The sequence below is a fragment of the Leptonotus elevatus genome, chromosome 17 (genome assembly GCF_054856555.1).
Source record: "Leptonotus elevatus isolate MCC_2025b chromosome 17, RoL_Lele_1.0, whole genome shotgun sequence".
NCBI classification, from domain to species: Eukaryota; Metazoa; Chordata; class Actinopteri; order Syngnathiformes; family Syngnathidae; genus Leptonotus; species Leptonotus elevatus.
In genome coordinates, this window is record NC_141255.1 from 1,611,884 (window position 1) to 1,633,994 (window position 22,111).

The 22,111-nt window shown below is 47.7% G+C and overlaps 1 protein-coding gene across 1 annotated transcript; it reads left to right on the plus strand.

The window, feature by feature from the left end:
* Positions 1-207: 207 nt before the first annotated feature.
* On the plus strand, positions 208-20,387 carry LOC147159150 (SLIT-ROBO Rho GTPase-activating protein 1-like). The gene is made up of 23 exons (XM_086059121.1): positions 208-598; positions 7,355-7,550; positions 7,639-7,693; positions 7,871-7,978; positions 9,151-9,213; positions 9,831-10,028; positions 10,119-10,247; positions 12,865-13,086; positions 13,160-13,261; positions 13,337-13,534; positions 13,621-13,705; positions 13,813-13,843; positions 13,908-13,941; positions 14,030-14,090; positions 14,396-14,473; positions 14,549-14,683; positions 14,794-14,899; positions 14,965-15,189; positions 15,952-16,031; positions 16,154-16,334; positions 17,382-17,513; positions 17,608-17,938; positions 18,129-20,387. The coding sequence occupies exons 1-23, from the start codon at positions 532-534 to the stop codon at positions 18,555-18,557; spliced, it is 3,246 nt and encodes a 1,081-aa protein (XP_085915247.1). The 5' UTR covers positions 208-531; the 3' UTR covers positions 18,558-20,387.
* Positions 20,388-22,111: the final 1,724 nt, after the last annotated feature.

Here is a 22,111-nt window from a genome sequence, read left to right on the forward strand (position 1 = left end):
ACTTTGTAAACATTACGTGTTACATTAAACAATATCGTTAATTCATACATGAAACACGCATGTTATAATTAATTTTTAAGCTTCACGTGAAAGGTCTAATTGGCTATGACGTCACCTGTCATTCACCCCCCCCCCCCCCCCCCCCCCCAACGCGCGTCGTGGACACACCCCTTCACCTGTCAATCCCTTTCCTCGCGTGGCTCTCCGCGCGCATGCGTGTCCCCTTTGCGTGTCGACCTCGTGGGCGTGTGTCCGGAGCGGCACGGGAGCGCGCACGTGCCTCCGCTCACGTGTGCGCATCGTGACGTGCGCGCTCACGAGAGAAGCTAATTGCCGTCTGACTTGATCTTCCTCCTCCTCCTCCTCCTTCTCCTCCTCCTCCTCCTCCTCATCGTCAGCGTGGAGGCTGCGGCAGTGCGAGGACCTGGCGAGCATGCTGACGGGCAAAGGACAAGGCGGGAAATAATCTTTTTTTTTATGTTTATTTTTTATATTTTCTTTTGATGTGGTGACGTGCTTGGTGGAGGCGACATGTCAAACGCCAACAAGAGCAAAAAGGACAAAGAGATCCTTGCGGACTACGAGAGCCAAGTGAAAGGTAAGGCGGGAATCTTGCAGCACGCGCACGCGCACGCCCACGTGCACGGCGAGCATCGTGGGGCGCGTCACGAGTTCATCCTGAGTGCTGCATGAAGCTGGAAGTGTTTTAGGGGGGCGAGGCTGTCTGGGGTTCAGGGTCATGGAGGTCGGGTGCTAGTGTCTGTGTGTGGGGGTGTGTGCGGGGTGTTCCTAACCCCCCCCCCCCCACACACACACACACACACACACACACACCCCACCCTTTCTATTCAGAGCGCACCATGGTTACCAGCCTCCCTGCATCATGTGCCCTTTAGGAAAAAAGACACCTGCTAGGATGTCAAAATGCCAGGATGATGACACTTTAAACCCCCCTCCCGCAAACATCCGCACGTCCGCCCACCTGCCACGTCCACTCGCACCCGCGCTCGCCCCCTCGTGAACATGGGCAATTCGGTTTAACATCATTCATTCAGAATTCCAGATGACCTTTCCCCCCCTTGTGCAACATACAAGGACATTTCTATGCACATCAAATAATCAATCGTGTTCTCAGACGCCTTATGCCCATGTATGGAGTTACTGTTTTTTTTCTTCCAAATGTTTTTGGGTAAGCATTCTTTTGTGTTTGTGCGCGGGCGGGGATGCCCTGCAATAAAATGACCACTCACACCAAATGAGAAGCGCATCCCTCCGTCCCTCCGCCGCTCCGCCCCTCCGCCTCGGAACATAAAGCTCTTGTAACTATGTGCCTCCCAAGTCTGCCTCGCCGTGCCGCCTCGTGATTGGTGGAAAGCTGGAGGCGGCGTGTACGTATATTAGGCGCAGGCCGGCCAGGTGGACCAGAGTGCTGAGAGGACCGAAAGAAAAGCCCTCAGATTCTACAATTACAACACACCCTACTAGTGCGCTTCAGTGTCCGTGTACTAGATGAGTAAAACAATTTGGCGCACTAGAAGAACAACTTCCTTACTAGTGCCCCCCCCCCCCCCACTGCATGAAATTTCTGTGTAGTATTGCATCACATGTACTTTTTCGAGTTGCATTGTACTAGTATGCGCTAATGTCGTACTGTGGAAGACACTCGAGAAAGTGCGTTAGTCGTACAGTAGTGAAAGGCAAGAGTGCCAAAAAAATCACTAGTAACACAGTTGCTTGACCCGTGCACCCTACTAGTGCATCCGAGTTCTACTAGTGTGATGAAATGTCATGCACAGTACTGGAAAATTTTTCGCTAGTATAATAGTCATTCTACTAGTGCACCTTAAAGTGTGTCCTAGTCATTCTACTAGTGTAACTGAGTTGGATTACTAGTGCACAAAATTGTTTTAAAAAAACTATTACTAGTGCAACAGTTGTTCTACTAGTGTGCTGTAATGTCATACAGTAGTGGTAGGCAAGAGTATAAAAAAAAATCACTAGTAACACAGTTGCTTGACTACTAGTGCATCCGAGTTCTACTAGTGTGATGAAATGTCATAAAGATAGTACAGGTAAAGTGTGTCCTAGTCATTCTACTAGTGCAACTTAGTTGCTTTACTAGTGCGCAAAATTGTAACATAGTAATAAAAGGCAGGAATGGGAAAAACTGTCACTAGTGCAACAGTCGTTCTAGTGCGCACTAGTCATTTGACTAGTGCATCCTATGAATTGTGGATGAAAAAGAGCTAAAGCGGCCGAGTGGTTAGCACGTATGGCTCACAGGTTGTCGGTTCGGGTTCGAATCTGATCTGGGCTCTTGCCGTGTACAATTTGGAATGTGAGAGTGCGCCGAGAAAAGCCACCATGCAAAGTTCACACGGACTCGAACCCGGAACCTCCCGACGACGAGACAGACCTGTGAAGCACGAGGTGGCCACGTCTCCCCCTTGAAAACGCGGCGACAGCGGGACCGGTGGCCAGAGGACCAATCAGTGGAGTGATGATGCAGCAGGTTTGTGCCCTGGTGCCCTTGGACCCGGGTTGCCACGGTAACGGAGGCACTTTTCAACCCTTCCTTATTCTCATTCAACTTTACGCGCGGGAAGTGGACCGACGCCAATGTGATCCTCACGTTTCAAAGGATTCCAACTTTCAAATCTCTCAGCTCACGTGCAATAATACAGCGCCGCCTTGAGATACGAGTCACCCGATGCTCTAGTTTTTCAAGATACGAGCTGTCGTTTTGAGGATTTTCATGGTTTTTTTTGTTTTGCTTTCGGCAACACGTGTATTACGTCTGCTAGCTTAATGCTAACACAGATAAGACATTTGCAAACATCTCTCATTTCATTTCATTATATTATTATTAGTATGTTTTTATTGCTTGTAATCTCATAGAGAGCTATTTTTAGGCGATTGAAAAAATATTACAAATGATTTACGTTTTTTGGTTGAACAAACGGCTGCGTTCCACCTTTTTGACCCCCAAATGCAGATATTCCATATTTTGCCACCGATTCCAACTTCAAGTCGGGCGTTCTCCGTTTCAGCAAGTTAACAAATCCCTCGCCTCGAGACAAAAGTCTCATTCGCGACACCGAAGCAGATCAAGCAAAGCGCTAGCTTGCGCGGACGCCATCAGCGCGCTTCAATTAGCCTCTTTGTTGGAACGCGATTGTCTCGTTCGCGCTCAAAACGAATGCTTATCTGATTTCGCTTCTTCCGTACACAAAACGCGCCGACGACGGCAAACGCGGCCGAAGATGGAGCTTTAAAAACATTGTTTTTTACACAAATGCGGGCTCGCCAAGCTTGAACAGTCAAAAAAAGGAAATCGTGTAAGTGTTGGGAATTGACCTTCATAAAATATTGACACAAAGTCACCCAAAAAAGAAACACATGAAAGATTAAAAAATTTGGAGGCTGCAAAGTGGTCACGCTCCAGAAGACAAAAGCGCTTTTTGCTAAGATTATGCAACGCTGGGTGATTTTGGACTTCAATCAAATAAAATAAATCTTGGATTTTGGAAACAAATTTTTTTTTTTTTCAAATACTTCAATAAAAATGGACAAAAAGGAAGTCATCATTCCTTACTCTCTAATGAGTATAAGCGGAATATTTAAGTGTACTATATTGTTGACTGGAACGATTAATCGAATCCTCCCTAAATTCTCAAAAGGGGCATTTTCATATCGTTGACTCGGTTTGCTGTCACAAAATGACAACATAGCAGATGATGATCAACGTTAGCTCGTTGTCCAAAGTTGTAAATATTGAACTAATTCATTCAAATGACATTGTTGTCAATAAATATAAACAAAGCACATTATGAAATCATGGGATAAGTAGCCATAATCGGGCTTCCCTCATTGGCTGAAACTTGTTTTGTTTTTGTTTTTAATCCAGTACAGTACATTTGTAAGTATTCAATTGTATTTCTCAATGCATTTGCATTTAATCATTTACAAGTGTTTGTTTTCAAACTTGAATTGAGCTCAAATTGTATTCAATAATACAGTTTAACGGCGCATAATATTCAAATCCACATTTCCGCTTGACAGCCCGACAGAAGGTCAACGCCAATTGAGCGGCGCACTTCAAAGTGCCGGGCGCGGACGAGCTGTTACAGCTGGCGACCAATCAGAGGCGAGCCTTCAACTCCTCGTTGAAATGGAAGTGTGGCAGATTGTTGGCCAGGAAATGGAGATGAGATCAAGGACAGCAGGGGAGGGGAGGGGAGGGGAGGGGAGGGGAGGGGAGGGGAGGGGAGGGGAGGGGTCTGTCCCTCAGAAGCCCCAAATAATAGATGCGACTTCCCGGATTTGAACCCCGAACCTCAGAAGTGCGACGCATATGTGGCAGCCACGAGGCAACCGCACCGCCCTCCTCGATATTCGCATTGAAATCATTGTAAGTGAAAATGCGGATGCGGCAGATCGCATTCCCTCGCCGTCGCCTTCGCGGTCACATGCTTCACACACTGAATGGTTGCCTTGGCAACAGGTAGCCGAGGAGAGAAGCTCCCTGAGGATTCGGCCTGTGGGCTTGTGCGTGCGTGCGCGCGTACTTGTGAGCTCGGCTGATTGTGTATTCTGTCCTCGCCTGCTGTCGGGAGACGGATGCAACCCGAAGCAGCCAAGCGTGCCGCCTTGCATTTGCAGCGCCAACTGGAGGGCCGCGTGCGCGTGCGCGCGTCACGAGATGCGCTCCAAGGTGACTCGCGAGGTGGACGCTCTCGCGCAGTAATTGGAAGGATTAACAAGATAAAGCGGATTGCGTTGCGAGGAGTCCAAACGTCCAAATTGGACTGACGTGCACGCGCAAACTCGTGAAACCAGCCACCCGCTTTTTACAGGACATCGGTCCTAAAATCAGGTCGGGCTAAAACAATGCACAATGTGTCAAGAGTGTGTATCAATTTGTTGATTTTCAAAATGGCAAATGTGAAATATTGGGAAATGGCATACATATGCTTCTGTTTCAAGTTGCAATGAATGTTAAAAAATATGGAAAGTATCTCAAATAATATGCGGAAAGATGGGAATAATGGTTCCCAACATGTCGTGAATTTTGTCATTTTATTAAAGTTGAAATGATTTCAAGCGGATAAAAAAATGTGGAAGTGGAAGGAGGAGTTTAGTAGAAATATCAGCATGTATTTGCCGTTTTTGTCATGGAAAATGTAGAATACAAAAAAAATGCGGAATTTAGGGAATACAAAAAAAATGCGGAATTTAGGGAATACCAAAAAAATGGTTCCCAACATGTCCTGAATTTTGTCATTTTATTAAAGTAAAAAAATGTGGAAGTGGAAGGAGGAGTTTAGTAGAAATATCAGCATGTATTTGCCGTTTTTGTCATGGAAAATGTAGAATACAAAAAAAATGCGGAATTTAGGGAATACAAAAAAAATGCGGAATTTAGGGAATACAAAAAAAATGCGGAATTTAGGGAATACAAAAAAATGCGGAATTTAGGGAATACCAAAAAAATGGTTCCCAACATGTCCTGAATTTTGTCATTTTATTAAAGTAAAAAAATGTGGAAGTGGAAGGAGGAGTTTAGTAGAAATATCAGCATGTATTTGCCGTTTTTGTCATGGAAAATGTAGAATACAAAAAAAATGCGGAATTTAGGGAATACAAAAAAAATGCGGAATTTAGGGAATACAAAAAAAATGCGGAATTTAGGGAATACCAAAAAAATGGTTCCCAACATGTCCTGAATTTTGTCATTTTATTAAAGTAAGAAAATGTGGAAGTGGAAGGAGGAGTTTAGTAGAAATATCAGCATGTATTTGTATTTGCCGTTTTTGTCATGGAAAATGTAGAATACAAAAAAAATGCGGAATTTAGGGAATACCAAAAAAAATGCGGAATTTAGGGAATACCAAAAAAATGGTTCCCAACATGTCCTGAATTTTGTCATTTTATTAAAGTAAAAAAAATGTGGAAGTGGAAGGAGGAGTTTAGTAGAAATATCAGCATGTATTTGCCGTTTTTGTCATGGAAAATGTAGAATACAAAAAAAAATGCGGAATTTAGGGAATACAAAAAAAATGCGGAATTTAGGGAATACCAAAAAAATGGTTCCCAACATGTCCTGAATTTTGTCATTTTATTAAAGTAAAAAAATGTGGAAGTGGAAGGAGGAGTTTAGTAGAAATATCAGCATGTATTTGTATTTGCCGTTTTTGTCATGGAAAGCGTAGAATACAAAAAAAATGCGGAATTTAGGGAATACAAAAAAAATGCGGAATTTAGGGAATACCAAAAAAATGGTTCCCAACATGTCCTGAATTTTGTTATTTTATTAAAGTAAAAAAATGTGGAAGTGGAAGGAGGAGTTTAGTAGAAATATCAGCATGTATTTGCCGTTTTTGTCATGGAAAATGTAGAATACAAAAAAAATGCGGAATTTAGGGAATACCAAAAAAATGGTTCCCAACATGTCCTGAATTTTGTCATTTTATTAAAGTAAGAAAATGTGGAAGTGGAAGGAGGAGTTTAGTAGAAATATCAGCATGTATTTGTATTTGCCGTTTTTGTCATGGAAAATGTAGAATACAAAAAAAATGCGGAATTTAGGGAATACCAAAAAAAATGCGGAATTTAGGGAATACCAAAAAAATGGTTCCCAACATGTCCTGAATTTTGTCATTTTATTAAAGTAAAAAAAATGTGGAAGTGGAAGGAGGAGTTTAGTAGAAATATCAGCATGTATTTGTATTTGCCGTTTTTGTCATGGAAAATGTAGAATACAAAAAAAATGCGGAATTTAGGGAATACCAAAAAAATGGTTCCCAATATGTCTTGAATTTGGTGTTTATATTGAAGTCGAAATGGTTTGAATCGGTTGATAGATGTGGAAGGAGTTGGCAAATGTGTCAAATACTTCCATTCGTGTGTTCATTTTGGTCATGTGAAATATGGAATGCTGACAAATGTGAATAATGGTTCCCAACATGTCCTGAATTTTGTAACATATAAGTTGGAATGATTTCAAGTGGATAAAAAAATGTGGGAGTGGAAGGAGGAGTTCAGTAGAAAATATCAGCACGTATTTGCCATTTTTGTCATGGAAAATGTAGAATACTGAAAAATGCGGAATTTAGGGAATGCAAAAAAAAAAAGGTTGTTCAAAGAGAATTACTGTCAGGGAAAAAAATGGAATTGTGGATAAATGCTTTCCAAGATTTGGTTCACGTTCTCAAGCTTGAACAAAAAGTGTCGCCAATAAGAATCCATGCTGCAGCAGAAGAACGTGCGCCGACGCTGACCAATGGCGCGACATTGCGCAATTCGGGACGAAAGGCGCAAAAAAAGCAAAAAGTGTGGCCTTTGTGCGTTTAAGATGTGCGAGCCCAGCTGGTGGAGCAGCAGCGCTGCTTGGAGCAGCAGACGGAAATGCGCGTCCAGCTCCTCCAGGACCTGCAGGACTTCTTCCGCAAGAAGGCCGAGATCGAGACCGAGTACTCGCGCAACCTGGAGAAGCTGGCCGAGAGATTCATGGCCAAGACGCGCAGCACCAAAGACCACCAGCAGTACAAGTACAAGAACAGCCTCGGCCCGCTCCGAAAAACGCTCCCTCTGATCGGACCGACTGCAAAAAACCACCCTCTTGTCTGCTTCTTCCAGAAAGGACCAGAACCTTCTGTCGCCGGTCAACTGCTGGTATCTGCTGCTCAACCAGGTGAGTGGACGCATTTTTGGGGGCGTGGCCGTCAAATCTCAATCCCACAAAGTTTCCCCATCTGCGATGTTTCCAAAAATTCCTGTGGAAATTTACTGGCCCGCTTTTTGGGAAATTTCCCGCGGCTTCAAAAGCGCCAAAAAGTTGCCGCGTAAAATTTGTTGCGTGTGCGTCCAGGTGAGGAGGGAAAGCAAGGACCACGCCACGCTCAGCGACCTCTACTTGAACAACGTCATCAGCCGCCTCACGCACATCAGCGAAGACTCGGCGCGCCTCCTCAAGAGGGTCAGCTTCGTCATCGTCGTCATCATCGTCATCATCGTCATCATCATCATCACCAACATCAGACGCGAATGGCAAAGTGAATGAAGCCGAGTGTCTGCCTGTTCGCACCGCAAAGTTGAATCCAAATTGTACTTGAATCCTAATTGGAAAACAGGTAGTTGTAAAAAAAATTAAATAAAATAAAATAAAAATTTAGATGAATCCATTCTAAAAATTCTGACCCAAAAAAACCAAATCGTTACAAAATGCGAAGAAATAATTCCCATTGGAAACAATGTAAATCCAATTAATTGGTCCACCACCCCAAAAAAATATAAACAAAAAAAGATGTTTTTTCTCGAGAATAACTAGTTTGACATCCAAAAACATTGTGAAATAATTATCAATGTATTAGCATTTCTGTGGTATTGTGAACTCAACGGTACTCAACAGACTATAAAGCGTATTATTATTAGCAATTCGCGGCAATAACAATTGCGTTTGTACAAAAGCGAGCAGACAAATTTTAGCCAAATGTTAAGTACAACTGAACTGTCACGAATGCACTGTACTTGATCCCCCAAAAAAACTGTAACATTACGCATAGTTTCAACATTTAATTCGGTGATTCTTTAGCGTACCACTAGAGGGAGCCCACATGGTACTAGTTTAATAATCATCGTCCTAAACGAGAGAAAAAATATATATCGTACAGATAGTGTGGGCAAAATGGTAAATAAGTAAAAAACTAAATTCATGGCTTGCAAAACCAAAGTCGGACATGAAACTTAGCGACTTGACACGCACGCTAACTCCCACGTTTAAGACTTGAGACTTACTCGCGCCTGACGTTTCGCTCCAAAAGTGAAAACAATGTGCTTTTGCTTTTTAAAAATAAACATTGCAATGTTTTATTCAACTTGTGTGCTAAGCCGGGAACACTCATCCGGCGCCGAGGGAAAAAGTCAAGTCAGTTTTGCGGCGCTCTGCTGGGCTTAGCGGCTAATTAAACACGCGCACGCGCGCGCGCACTTCCCCCGCCTCCCGCTTTAGAGCTCATCATCTTCATTATTAATACTCTGAAAGAAAAAAAAAAAGAAAAAAAACATCCTCGACGCCATGACGACGACCTGACATGATCTTCGCCGCCATCCTTTTGACTTCATGGCGTGTTTTGTGTGTCGTCCTTTTAGAGCAAGGAGATCATCTTCCAGCTTCAGGAGGATCTCATGAAGCTTCTCAACGAGCTCTACACCGTAAGTGCCAGCACGCGCGCACGCACACGCACGCACGCACACGCACGCACGCGCCTTGACCTCAAAAGTGGAAGTTGGCGGCGTTCCCCCAAGTGAAGCCTCGTCAGATTCTTCTGTCTTGTTGCTTCCTTTCAGGTTTATTCTTGGAATATTAGGACTTTTTTTTTTTCTGGCCTTATTTCAAAGTATTGGTATTGGCGAGAGTAGCCGATACCGCCCACACTCCTGTGGCTGTTTTGCGATGATGAAACAAAGGCATGCATGTCTGACAGATGCCCATTAAGATGCAATTGATGTAATAGAAATCGAAAAAGATAATGAAAATATTGTTCGTTTCCAGCAATTTGAAGGAAAAAATGCTACATTGGAATATACACGTCTTTCTTTTAAATGATCTGTCGCAGTGGTAGAGGTATCGGTGCATGGTATCGGCATCAGCGACTCGTCAAGAGTTGAGTACTCGTACTGGTATCGATCTGAAACTAAAGCGGTATTGAAACTTGTAACATTTAGATTTTTAGTTTTTTCTACAAGAAGAATTTGTCCACAAAAAATTCTTGTTGTATCGTTCCAGAAGAAGGTTTTGTTTCACAATGTGGTCACTTGGCGTTGCCTAGGTGATGAAGAGCTACCACATGTACCACGTGGAGACCATCACCGCCGAGAGCAAGCTGCGCGAGGCCGAGCGGCAGGAGGGTCGGATCAAGGGCATGTCGGTCGGGGGCGGTGCCGCCGAGCCCGTCTTCGGCCTGCGCATCGAGGAACGCCACCAGAGGCGCAACGCTGCCCGCAAGATGGAGAAAATGCGCGAGAAGGTACCGACGCACAGATGGACGTCTGGAGGCCCGCGCGTCATCACCGGCCAATTCGCCGCCAATTTTCACACTTGCTTTGGCTTCCTTCAGAGGAAGGCAAAATATTCGGAGAACAAAGTGAAGACGCTGAAAGCACGCAACGAGTATCTGCTGACTCTGGAGGCCACCAACGCCTCCGTCTTCAAGTACTACATACACGACCTGCCCGACATCATCGACGTGAGTTCCCTTTATCTGCTAAATACTTAAAAGTGGTGACACACTTTGGACAACAAAGGGAGGAAGCGAGGAAGGATGATGGAAGGATGGTATAAGAGCAAGCAAGGAAGAAAAGCAGTATGTATGAATGGAAGGAAGGAAGGAAGAGAAGGAGGGAGGGTTTGGAGGAAGGAAGAAAGGGAGGAAGGGAAGGAGGGAAGGGTTTGGAGGAAGGAAGGAACGAAGGAAGGGAGGGAGGGAGGGAAGGTTTTGGAGGAAGGAAGGAGGGAAGAAAAGCAGGGTGTATGGATGGAAGGAAGGAGAGAAGGAACTGGTGAAGGAGAGAAGGAACTGGTGAAGGAGGGAAGGAAGGTAGGAAGGAAAGCAGGACAGATGGATATGGATGGATGGAAAAAAGGACAGAAGAGGGGGAAGGAGGGAAGGAATGATGGACAAACAGAAAGGAAGGGAGGGAGGAAGGAAAGCAGGATGGATGGATTGAAGGAAGGATGAAAGGGAGGGAGGGAGAAGGGCAGAATGGACGGATGGACGGAAAGCAGGATGTATGAATGGAAGGAAGGAAGAGAAGGAGGGAGGGTTTGGAGGAAGGAAGGAAGAAAGGGAGGGAGGGAAGGAGGGAAGGGTTTGGAGGAAGGAAGGAACGAAGGAAGGGAGGGAGGGAGGGAAGTTTTTGGAGGAAGGAAGGAGGGAAGAAAAGCAGGGTGTATGGATGGAAGGAAGGAGAGAAGGAACTGGTGAAGGAGAGAAGGAACTGGTGAAGGAGGGAAGGAAGGTAGGAAGGAAAGCAGGACAGATGGATATGGATGGATGGAAAAAAGGACAGAAGAGGGGGAAGGAGGGAAGGAAGGATGGACAAACAGAAAGGAAGGGAGGGAGGGAGGAAAGCAGGATGGATGGATTGAAGGAAGGATGAAAGGGAGGGAGGGAGAAGGGCAGAATGGACGGATGGACGGAAAGCAGGATGTATGAATGGAAGGAAGGAAGGAAGAGAAGGAGGGAGGGTTTGGAGGAAGGAAGGAAGAAAGGGAGGGAGGGAAGGAGGGAAGGGTTTGGAGGAAGGAAGGAACGAAGGAAGGGAGGGAGGGAGGGAAGGTTTCGGAGGAAGGAAGGAGGGAAGAAAAGCAGGGTGTATGGATGGAAGGAAGGAGAGAAGGAACTGGTGAAGGAGAGAAGGAACTGGTGAAGGAGGGAAGGAAGGTAGGAAGGAAAGCAGGACAGATGGATATGGATGGATGGAAAAAAGGACAGAAGAGGGGGAAGGAGGGAAGGAATGATGGACAAACAGAAAGGAAGGGAGGGAGGAAGGAAAGCAGGATGGATGGATTGAAGGAAGGATGAAAGGGAGGGAGGGAGAAGGGCAGAATGGACGGATGGACGGAAAGCAGGATGTATGAATGGAAGGAAGGAAGAGAAGGAGGGAGGGTTTGGAGGAAGGAAGGAAGAAAGGGAGGGAGGGAAGGAGGGAAGGGTTTGGAGGAAGGAAGGAACGAAGGAAGGGAGGGAGGGAGGGAAGTTTTTGGAGGAAGGAAGGAGGGAAGAAAAGCAGGGTGTATGGATGGAAGGAAGGAGAGAAGGAACTGGTGAAGGAGAGAAGGAACTGGTGAAGGAGGGAAGGAAGGTAGGAAGGAAAGCAGGACAGATGGATATGGATGGATGGAAAAAAGGACAGAAGAGGGGGAAGGAGGGAAGGAAGGATGGACAAACAGAAAGGAAGGGAGGGAGGGAGGAAAGCAGGATGGATGGATTGAAGGAAGGATGAAAGGGAGGGAGGGAGAAGGGCAGAATGGACGGATGGACGGAAAGCAGGATGTATGAATGGAAGGAAGGAAGGAAGAGAAGGAGGGAGGGTTTGGAGGAAGGAAGGAAGAAAGGGAGGGAGGGAAGGAGGGAAGGGTTTGGAGGAAGGAAGGAACGAAGGAAGGGAGGGAGGGAGGGAAGGTTTCGGAGGAAGGAAGGAGGGAAGAAAAGCAGGGTGTATGGATGGAAGGAAGGAGAGAAGGAACTGGTGAAGGAGAGAAGGAACTGGTGAAGGAGGGAAGGAAGGTAGGAAGGAAAGCAGGACAGATGGATATGGATGGATGGAAAAAAGGACAGAAGAGGGGGAAGGAGGGAAGGAAGGATGGACAAACAGAAAGGAAGGGAGGGAGGAAGGAAAGCAGGATGGATGGATTGAAGGAAGGATGAAAGGGAGGGAGGAAGAAGGGCAGAATGGACGGATGGACGGAAAGCAGGATGTATGAATGGAAGAAGGGAAGGAAGGAAGATTTGAAGGCAGGAAAGCAGGGTGCATGATGGAAGGAAGAATGGAAGTCATCAGGGATAGTATGAAAAGGGAAGAAGGAAACAAGGATGGCATGAAAGTAAGGAAGGGAGGAATGATGATGAAAGGAAGCAAGAAACGATGGATGGCAGTAAGGAAGAAAAGAAGGAACATACGACAGTAAGTTAACAGGAGGATAGAAAAGGAAAGAAGGATGGAAGAAGAGGAAGGAGGCAGCGAGGAAGAAAAGATGGAAGGGAGGTTACAAGGGTGTCATGGAAGGAAAAAGGCTTGTTTAAAGTCCGCCCCTTTTGGCATGTTGGTGCAAATGCGAGCGTCTGGCGTGTTTGGGTCCAGTGTTGTGATCTAGGGTACCACTCCAGTCTGAGCCGGGCTCTGAGGACGTACCTGTCGGCCGAACTCAGCCTGGAGGCGTCCAGGCGCGCCGGTCTGGAGGTCCTGGAAGGCGCCGTGGAGGGTCTGGATCCCGCCCGCGACCGCCAACGCCTGCTGGGCCTCTACCCCACCGCCTTCTGCCCGCCGCCCCGCTTTAGCTTCCAGGCCCACATGGGCGACACGGTCGGTACCAGACGGCCCCGCCGTCCCATCACGTGACGTCATCTGATCATGTGACATTTTTGCGCTCTGCCAGGTGAGCCAGATCGCCTCCCAGCCGCAGGTGCAGGCCGAACTCACCCTGCGCCTCACGCAACTGCAGACCCGCCTGGCCTCGCTGCAAATAGAAACCGAAGAGGTCAGACTGGGACAAAAAAAAAGTACTTGAAACCTTGGCGGGTGGACGTGCGTCATTCTCAGATTTGGTCCGCAGGTGAAGAAGACATGGGGGGCCACGCTGACCACCCTTCAGGACATGACGGTGCTGGATGACTACGACGTATCGCAGAGCTTCACTCACAGTCCGTCGTCCGAGTCGGTCAAGTCCAGCGTGTCGGACGGCTACCTGAACAAACCCAGCCTGGCCAAGAAGCGGGCCAACCAGCAGGAGACGGAACTCTTCTACTTCACGGTGAGACAAAAGTTGCGTACGCGATAGGACGACCGGAGCCAAGACAAAAATGAGATTGAGATTCGGCGTTTTTTTTGGTCTCGCAGAAATTCCGCGAGTACCTGGAGGGGAGCAACCTGATCTCCAAGCTCCAAGCCAAACATGACATCCTCAAGAAAGCCATAGCAGAAGGTGACCTGCTGTGCTATCCTCGTACTTTTCCTTCTTGACCCAAAACGTTTGACGACCCCTGGACTCGTTGGAGTACTCAGATTTATCCCGTTTTTTCTGTCCGGCAGGCTACAAAGCGGAGCTGCTGCTCACCACCAGGTAAGATTCTCACTCCGCAGCTCAGCCACTGAACATCATCTCAATGTGAAATTTCATCTTTCAGTCGCGGGCGCAAGAACTCGCACAGCAAGCACCAGGTAAGTCTTCAGCTCCAAAGTGAAAAAAGTTCTTGATAAATGTTTTATTCCACGCCATGAGGGACATTTAACGCGAGCATGTTGACAGGACTCAAGCAAAGCCATACCTCTGCTCGTGGAGAGCTGCGTCCGCTACATCAACCTCCACGGTAAGCTGACGCCAAAAGCAACTCGGTCCAGATTTTCTAGAGCAGGGGTGGGCCGGAGTCCTGCAGGTTTTGGAGGTCTCCCTTCTCCAACACAGCTGATATACAATCAGCTCATCAGCAAGCTCTGCATAAGCTTGTTAACGATCCTGTTGATTGGAATCAGCTGCATTGCAGCAGGGAAACTTCCAAAACCTGCAGGACGCCGGCCCTTGAGGACCGAGTTTGCCCACCACTGGTCTAGAGTCTGGATTGAAAATGTAGAACCCGGAAAAGGTAAAGCTTCAAGGTCTTTCCATACTCCACAGGTCTCCAGCATCAAGGCATATTCCGGGTGTCCGGTTCTCAGGTGGAGGTCAACGACATCAAGAACTCTTTCGAGAGAGGTGAGCCGGCGCCGGTTCTTCCCCGGAGGCGAGCCAGAACATCGCGGACTTTTGACGCGCGTTTCCCCCGTCCAGGTGACGACCCGCTGATCGACGAGGAAAGCAACCACGACATCAACTCGGTGGCCGGCGTCTTGAAGCTGTACTTCCGCGGCCTGGAGAACTCGCTCTTCCCCAGCGAAAGGTTCAACGACCTCATCGCCTGCGTCCGTGAGTGTCGCTCGATATATACGTGACGAGTTCATTGCGGACTTGGACCACATCCCAGTTGCAAACGGGTGAGCACACCCTGTGCGACCGTATCATCTCGTGGCGTGCAGGTATGGAGAACCTCTACGAGCGGGCCCAGTGCATCCAAAAGATCCTCCTGGGGGTCCCGAGGGCCACGCTGGTGGTGATGCGCTACCTCTTTGCCTTCCTCAACCAGTAAGTAGCACTTCCTGTTGCTCATTCCAGCTACTTCCTGTTACATCAGGGTTTGCCCCCCCCAGCCTGTCCAAGTACAGCGACGAGAACATGATGGACGCCGGGAACCTGGCCATCGTGTTCGGCCCGACTCTGCTGCCCACCCCGGACTCTCTGGACCAGGTGGCCTGCCAGGCGCACGTCAACGAGGTGGTCAAGACGGTCATCCTGCACCACGACAACATCTTCCCCGACGCTAAGGAGCTGCCGGGGCCGCTCTACGAGACCTGCATGACCGGCGAGCAGTACTGGTGAGCGCTTTCGCAAATTGAATTCCTTGACGACCATTTGGGACTCGTTTTCATTAGTTGACGACACGGATGCCAAACGGTGGAGGGGGATTTACAGTCAATATTCTGTCTGGTCTTGTCAATCTACTCGTGCGTCCTTGTCCTACTCGTATGTCTGTCATACAGTTAATTCTGTAGAGTACATTTTGCCTCCTGGACGCCTCCCTAAAGAGGTGTTCCGGGCATGTCCCACCGGCGGGAGGCCCTGGGGACGACCCAGGACACGCTGGAGAGACTATGTCTCTCAACTGGCGTGGGAATGCCTTGGGATCCCGCCGGAGGAGCTGGTTGAAGTGGCTGGGGAGAGGGAAGTTTGGGCTTCCCTCCTAAAGCAGCGGCCCCCGCGACCCGACCCCGGATAAGCGGTAGTAATTGGATGGATGGAGTCCATTTGGTCCCACTTGTAACTCCAAGATCAAAATCAATGTTTTTGGTCTCCTATAGGTTGCGAGTTTCGTTCGTCAACCCTTGTGTAATTTTTTTTGTATTACTATTTTTTATTTTACTCTCTTCCAAATGTTAATTTTACTCTATTTAGAGTGGGACCAAATAGACTCAGTTTCCATTTAAGGCCCCCTGGTTATTTTTACTGTTTCTGTAATTGCGCCTTTTATCCTAAACTGTTGTGAAAACATCTAACTGTCCTGTAATATTGACTTTTTTTTTTTTTTTACAATTTCTTAAAATAAAATTAAAAAACTACAACTCCTCTACTTCCCACAGTGAGAGTCCATTCAGCGAGCCAGGAGCTCTTGAGGAAACCGAGGCAGACGCCGGCACCGAGACCCAGACGAGCGACGAAGGTACACAGAGATCCGTTGCCTTGGCAACTGCAGCCATGGCGACAAACCCTCCCCTCCCTCCCCGTACCACCTTTTTTTTCTGTGTGTGAATGAAAAGACTTGAATCGCGGTCTCTTCTACAGAGGGCGAGGCGGTGGAGGCGGTGGCGAGGTTCGACTACGCGGGGCGCTCTGGCCGCGAGCTGTCCTTCAAGAAGGGGGCCACGCTGCTGCTCTACCAGCGCGCCTCGCACGACTGGTGGGAGGGGCGTCACAACGGCAACCGGGGCCTGGTGCCGCATCAGTACATCGTGGTGAAGAACAGGCAAGTGCCGGGCCCAAACGCCGCCGCCGCGGCACGTGCGCCAGGTCGCCGCCACTCAACGGTCGCTCCGACTGACCGGCCGAGTCAAGTCATACATAAAAGAAACGTCGCTGTCCTCGCAACATGGCGGCCATGTTACCATGGCAACCTGCAATTCTCATTCATTCCGCAGAATAAATGCACGGAAACCACGCCCCGCTCGGCTGTGGGCTGCCAATCAAGGAAAATGCAGACACATTGCTGGGCAAAATAAACACACACGACACGGTGGCTGTGGAAATGAGGAATCAAACCATTGACTCAAAACTGCCTCGTCTCACTGAACTAGTTATGCATTAGTTCTTTTTTTCCCCAATTCGTGGCTCAATAATCCTCAAATCAGACAAACATGTTTGAGCCGCAAAAGTATATCCCTTTAAAGCCTACGATGGCTGGAATATATCCCACAGGCTGGTTGTGGAGTGTCCACGTCAGCGCAAAGTCCTCGTCCACATGCTGGCTGCCAAGTTGGACAAAAAAAAAAAAAAAAAAAAGCCGTACATGCACTTGTGGCTGACAACGAGGCACTCTCAAGCGCGAAGCCCCGATCCACACGCCGAGTATCATGTCGGATCTCGCCCCTTCTTTTCGATGCCTGGCCCTTTCCCCCTCTCGCTGATGTGTGCACACTTACAGCCAACAACGAGGCGTTCTAAAGCAGCCACGGCAGCAGACTGCATTTTGAGGGTGTGGGCATCACGAGTTGAGCTAACTGAAGGTTGCAATGGTGGCAGATAAAGAAATCTCTGGATTCACTTTCACAATTAAATGACTTCCCTTGCTTGAATTTTGCTACAGTTTCGTTCAAACTTAAAGACTTCAGATGTCTAAATTTGACTTTTTGTCTCCCACCTCTGGCTAAACGGCATATTGACATTTGGAAATGAATCAGATTGGCCGAGCCGCCTCAGTGACTTCTGATGAACTCCCTCCTCGCTAATTACTATCAAGCGCTTCATTGACGACTGCTCCCGGCTGACGGTTGTCCTATCGTGTTGATCGGTTTAGGGGCGACGCCGCGTCGGACACGTTGAGCCAAAAAGCCGACAGCGACGGCGGAAGCAGCAGCACCGAGGACAAGAGGTCCACGCGGGACCTGTGCTCGCCCACCGACATCCGGCCACCCGAGTCGTACCACAGGTAATTTCCAGATTGAGCCGAGGACAAAATGAATTTGCTGCCATGATGCCAAATGGGCCAGTCCAAGTCGTCACTAACGATGCCATTGCGGCAGTCACAGGAGGAAGCGAACCGAGGGTTTATTCCGCCGTCCGCTGGGCCGCTCCACTGACTACCACGGCAACGGTGCGGCGATGGAGCGCAGCTCGCCCCCGGTGACGGGTCACTTCAGCCCCCGGGACCTTCTGCTGGGACGCGGCCAGGGCCCGACGCCTCCCCCGGACAGCCCGGAGCGCCGGCGCCGCTCGGCTGGTGTCGCCATGAACGTCGGCCGCCGCGACTCGCTGCGGCGGCCCGAGGATACGCCCATCCGCCGCTCCGGCAGCGGCCAGCACGGCTTCGACTCGCATCGCTCGAAGGCTACCGACCCCGGCGCACTAGCTCAGGTACGCTCCCGGGGGTGGGGGGGGGGGGGGGGGGGGTGGGTGTGTTTGAAACTGAAGTCTCTTTCTCTGTTTTGTTTGTTTTTAAATAAAATGTAATGATGAGCCTGGAAAGGGTCGTTTGAAAAGTACATGTCCAAAATGAACACGGTACGGTTTTGGCGTGGCCCCTGATTTTGTTCCCCCGGTGCAGGATATCGAGGAAACAGTGACCGTGGCCCTGGGGGACTTCCGGCTGCTGGAGCGTCAGGGCCGCAGGCCGGCTCCGGACGTGGTCCTGGACACCCTGGACCAGGTGAAAAACGGCCCCCCGGCCCCCTGCTCCTCCGAGTCCCCAAGCCCCCACAGCACGCCAAGCACGCCAGGTACCCCCGGCACCCCGGGGACCCCCGGCACCCCAAGCCCTCTCGGGCCCCTTAGTCCCGTCAGCCCTCTGCCAGGACCCCCGCCGAGGCCGGCCAACCCGTCCCCAGACACCCTGGGTTCCTTCAAGCCTGTGGCGGCCGCTCGGACGGGGGTCCCGCTAAGGCCCCCCGCCCTGAGGCCCAAGCCCGCCGTGCCGCCCAAAAGCAGCACGCCGCCCCTACCCCCGCCGCCGCTCGACAAATCCTGCACCATGTGAGCCAAACTGGGCCGACTGCAAGTGGGCCACAAGAGGAGAACAGGGTACCGCCAAACATTTTGAGGGTAGAAACTCGGCCGAGTGAGGGTTTGAAATGTGCTCCTGCGTCTAAAATAAGATGAGAACAATAATAATAATCATCATCATAATAACTAGCGAATGCAATTTCCGTAGAAATTGCGTGTGAATGCTGAAGAGCTGAACTGCAGTAGAATGAAGTGAAATGTAGAATGTGAGAAGTAGAAATAAAAAAAAAATATATATACTAATTGATATATTATTTCCAGCGGTACCTTGACTTGTGAGTAATCGCTTGTATCGCAAATCAACTTATTGAAATGAATAGAAATGTCGTGAATATTTCCCAGCCTCTCGAGTCGGGCCGCTGGCGAGTCGCGGTACCGCTGCACAAATGTCACGAGAATTGCTCAGATTTGTGCAAGTAATGATGAATTTCTCTACTATTTCTATCACGAATATTTAATAAGTATGATAACATAAAGAAACAAAGTAACCATTGTAGAGTGAATGCCTAAATTAGCGGAATGACTTTTCAAGAATCCTTTAAATCCATTGAGAACTTTAGGTCCAAAATTTGCAACCTTTTTTGCATTCATGTGAGAATCTTTATTGTGGGATTTGGAGGAGCGTGAACCGCGCTTTCCAATTTCTCGTGAATACGTTTGAATTGAATACGTCAAGAAAATACATCGAGTCCAATTTGGACTGTGGGATTTTTTTTTTCCCCCCGCAAGGAAAAGTGGGAATTGGGGGAACGGGAATGTTTTTTTTTTAGGGTGCAAAACAACACATGAATGCTCTTCAGTCTTCAGTATTCACCCACTGCTAATACTGAGATGTGTGTGTTGTCGGGTTGCTGTATTCTCTCCTTGTTGTACAGAAGCATTTAGCGGGCGTTAGCCAGCCGTGCTAATAGCTACGTAAGAGACCTAACGAGTCGTTCTTAGTCAAATGAATGTCGGACTGTCACGCGCCCCGGCAGGGGCCATGATGCTCTCTCTTCTCTCTTCTTTTATCTTTAGTATTTATTTATATTGGGATTTGTTTTCTACTCAGTTCTGCTGCTAAAACCCACGGGGACGAAAACACAAAACGTCCGGCTAATTACTTAACGAATGAATGTTTTTAACGACTGTTCCATCTATTGAATGTTACTTAAGAACTTTAAAAGCCTTCTTCTTTATGGGGGTGCGAGGGGGACGTTCATACAGGGTGCCACGCTTGGAGGGAACCTTTCTGGTGTGTGTGTGTGTGTGTGTGTGTGTGTTGTGCGCGTGCGCGTGTGTACTGCTTGTCTTGGCCTTGTATGCGCAAATCTACTAGAATAGTGATAGACGATAGATTATTCATGCCTGGCTTGAGTGCCCGAACACGCGAGTGCAAGCAGGAAAACAAGCATGCCACTTTCTAGATGTGTGTGTGTGTGCGTGTGCGTGTGTGTGTGTGTGTTAAAAGGTTTACCTGCTCCCTACACTAAAGGTTCTCAAACTGGGGTCCCAGGACCCCCAGGGGAGAGAAATATAATGTGCGATAAATGATCATGTGGTCTATTTTAGCTTTGGTCCAATTAAAAGCGGGCTCTGATGTAGTTTAAAAAAAAAAAAACACATACGCTGATAAGCAGCCAATGGAGTTTTTTTTTTTTATGTGACTAAGATGGCTCCCCCCGCAAAACATCCATTAATAATAATAATAATAATATCGCTCATTTTAATTGCCATGCAAAAATAAATACATTGGAAAAAAATGCTAAATGCTAATATGTGCTGCTAAAAAAAAAAAACAGGACTAAGCAGGGGATCGGGGGGGGGGGGGGGGGAATACCACAAATGTTTGCAAATAATAGGATAACTTACAAAAAACATAAATAAATAATGCATATTCTGACAGACAAAAAAATAATAATTTTTAAGCGACATTGGCAGAGCTTGCTAGCAACATGTTGCAGATGTGCCCGAGAGCTGTCCAGCCACATTGGTCGGTCCTGCAAGAGCCCTTTGAAGTTAAAAAATAATAATAATAATAATAACAACAACAACACATGGTGTTGAAACCGATAAAACACCAGAAGATGAGCCCGCGTTGTGAAAAACGTCTCCCCTGTAAGGAGATCCCCGGACCCAAAAAGTTTGAGAACCTCTGCACTAAACTCACAAGCTAACCTTAAACTCACAGGAAGTGAACAGGGTGGGGCGCCGTGTTGAAAACGCCCCTAAAAGAAACACTTGAACAGCACAGCGAATGTGAATGTGAGAACGAGAGAATGTGAAAGTGCCTTTTTTTTCATGGTTTTTTTTTGGGGGGGTTTGGGCTTCAGGGGGTTTGGAGCACACACGCATGCCCAGAAGGAAGCGCTGCAGCACTCTGAATGAAAGAAATCCTTCGAACCTTTGCTAGAGTTCTCACATTAGCCCATTTTAACTTTTTTTGCACATTGACCTTGTGTAGGATTCCGTATGTATGTACTCGGCATGTAGCATCATCACATGTTGGTGCGAGGGAGGGACGGGGGGGGGGGGGGTGGGTGCTATCTTTGAAAGTGAAAAGAGGAAAAATGTTCTCGTCTGTTGGTGTTGACGTGTTTGAAACCCGAGCTTCCGTCACGTGAGCTCATATAGCCAAAATGGATCGTATCAATGTGTCGTATTTATATTACAAATAAATTACAACTCAAGTCCACAACATGCTGACTCGGCTTTTTTTCTTCTTCTTCTTCTTCAAAGCGCTTTTTGCATCGCTTGCTCTGGTCACTTTATTAGCTCGACGACAGGCACAAACTAGACCAGGCGTGCGCAAACGTTTGTGCTCAAGTGCTACTTCTGCGTTTTCTTTCATTTTGTAGATTAGGTTATATAGTACAAATACAAAATACGTGAAATTGTTTACATTAAGCGGTTAAGAAAACGAATGGAGGAAATAATAAAAACAAACAGAAAAACGTTTTTTTTTTTTCAGTTTGGGGGGGGAGCAGGATTAGCTCGCCCCCAAACTTCTGTGAATGCCGAACTATGAATATTTGAGTGTTCACTGTACAACTCAAGTGTGCAGGGCGTTAAAGAAGCTCCGAGTCAGTCTGTGACGCGGCGGCTCCGCCCAGACACGTGACCACAGAGACGCGTCACGCACACATCGCAGTTCAACACTCATTCCTCCATTTCTCCCCCCCCCCCCCCCCCCCCCCCTCGTTAAATCAACATACAGGACACCACCCTATTGTCACTATTCTCTTTGCCACTTCCAATAGAGCGACTGAGGGAGCACACTTCGTGGTTTTACTGTTGTTCGACGCATATATTACACAAAAGACGCTCACCAGAGAAAAGAGACGCTGAAGCCGACACGGAAACGGCAAACCGGAAGTCCAAACATGGGCGCAGCTTACCCTTAAATAAGACTTTTTTCGCGCCATTCAGCAGTCAGGTGACTGAAAGTTTTGATTTGATTGAATAACGTGTTTGTTGTCATTATTTATTAGTGGCCAATGTGGGACTTTATTATATGAATATTTACTGAGAACCGAAATGTTTATAAAA

What these genes read in the sequence shown, in the direction of transcription:
- LOC147159150 (XM_086059121.1), top strand. Translation starts at nt 532, where the DNA reads ATGTCAAACGCCAACAAGAGCAAAAAGGACAAAGAGATCCTTGCGGAC. An exon ending in CAAGAAAGCCATAGCAGAAG is followed by an intron (nt 13,706 to 13,812) that starts GTGACCTGCTGT and finishes TCTGTCCGGCAG; the next exon opens with GCTACAAAGCGGAGCTGCTG. An exon ending in CCACCCGAGTCGTACCACAG is followed by an intron (nt 17,514 to 17,607) that starts GTAATTTCCAGA and finishes CCATTGCGGCAG; the next exon opens with TCACAGGAGGAAGCGAACCG.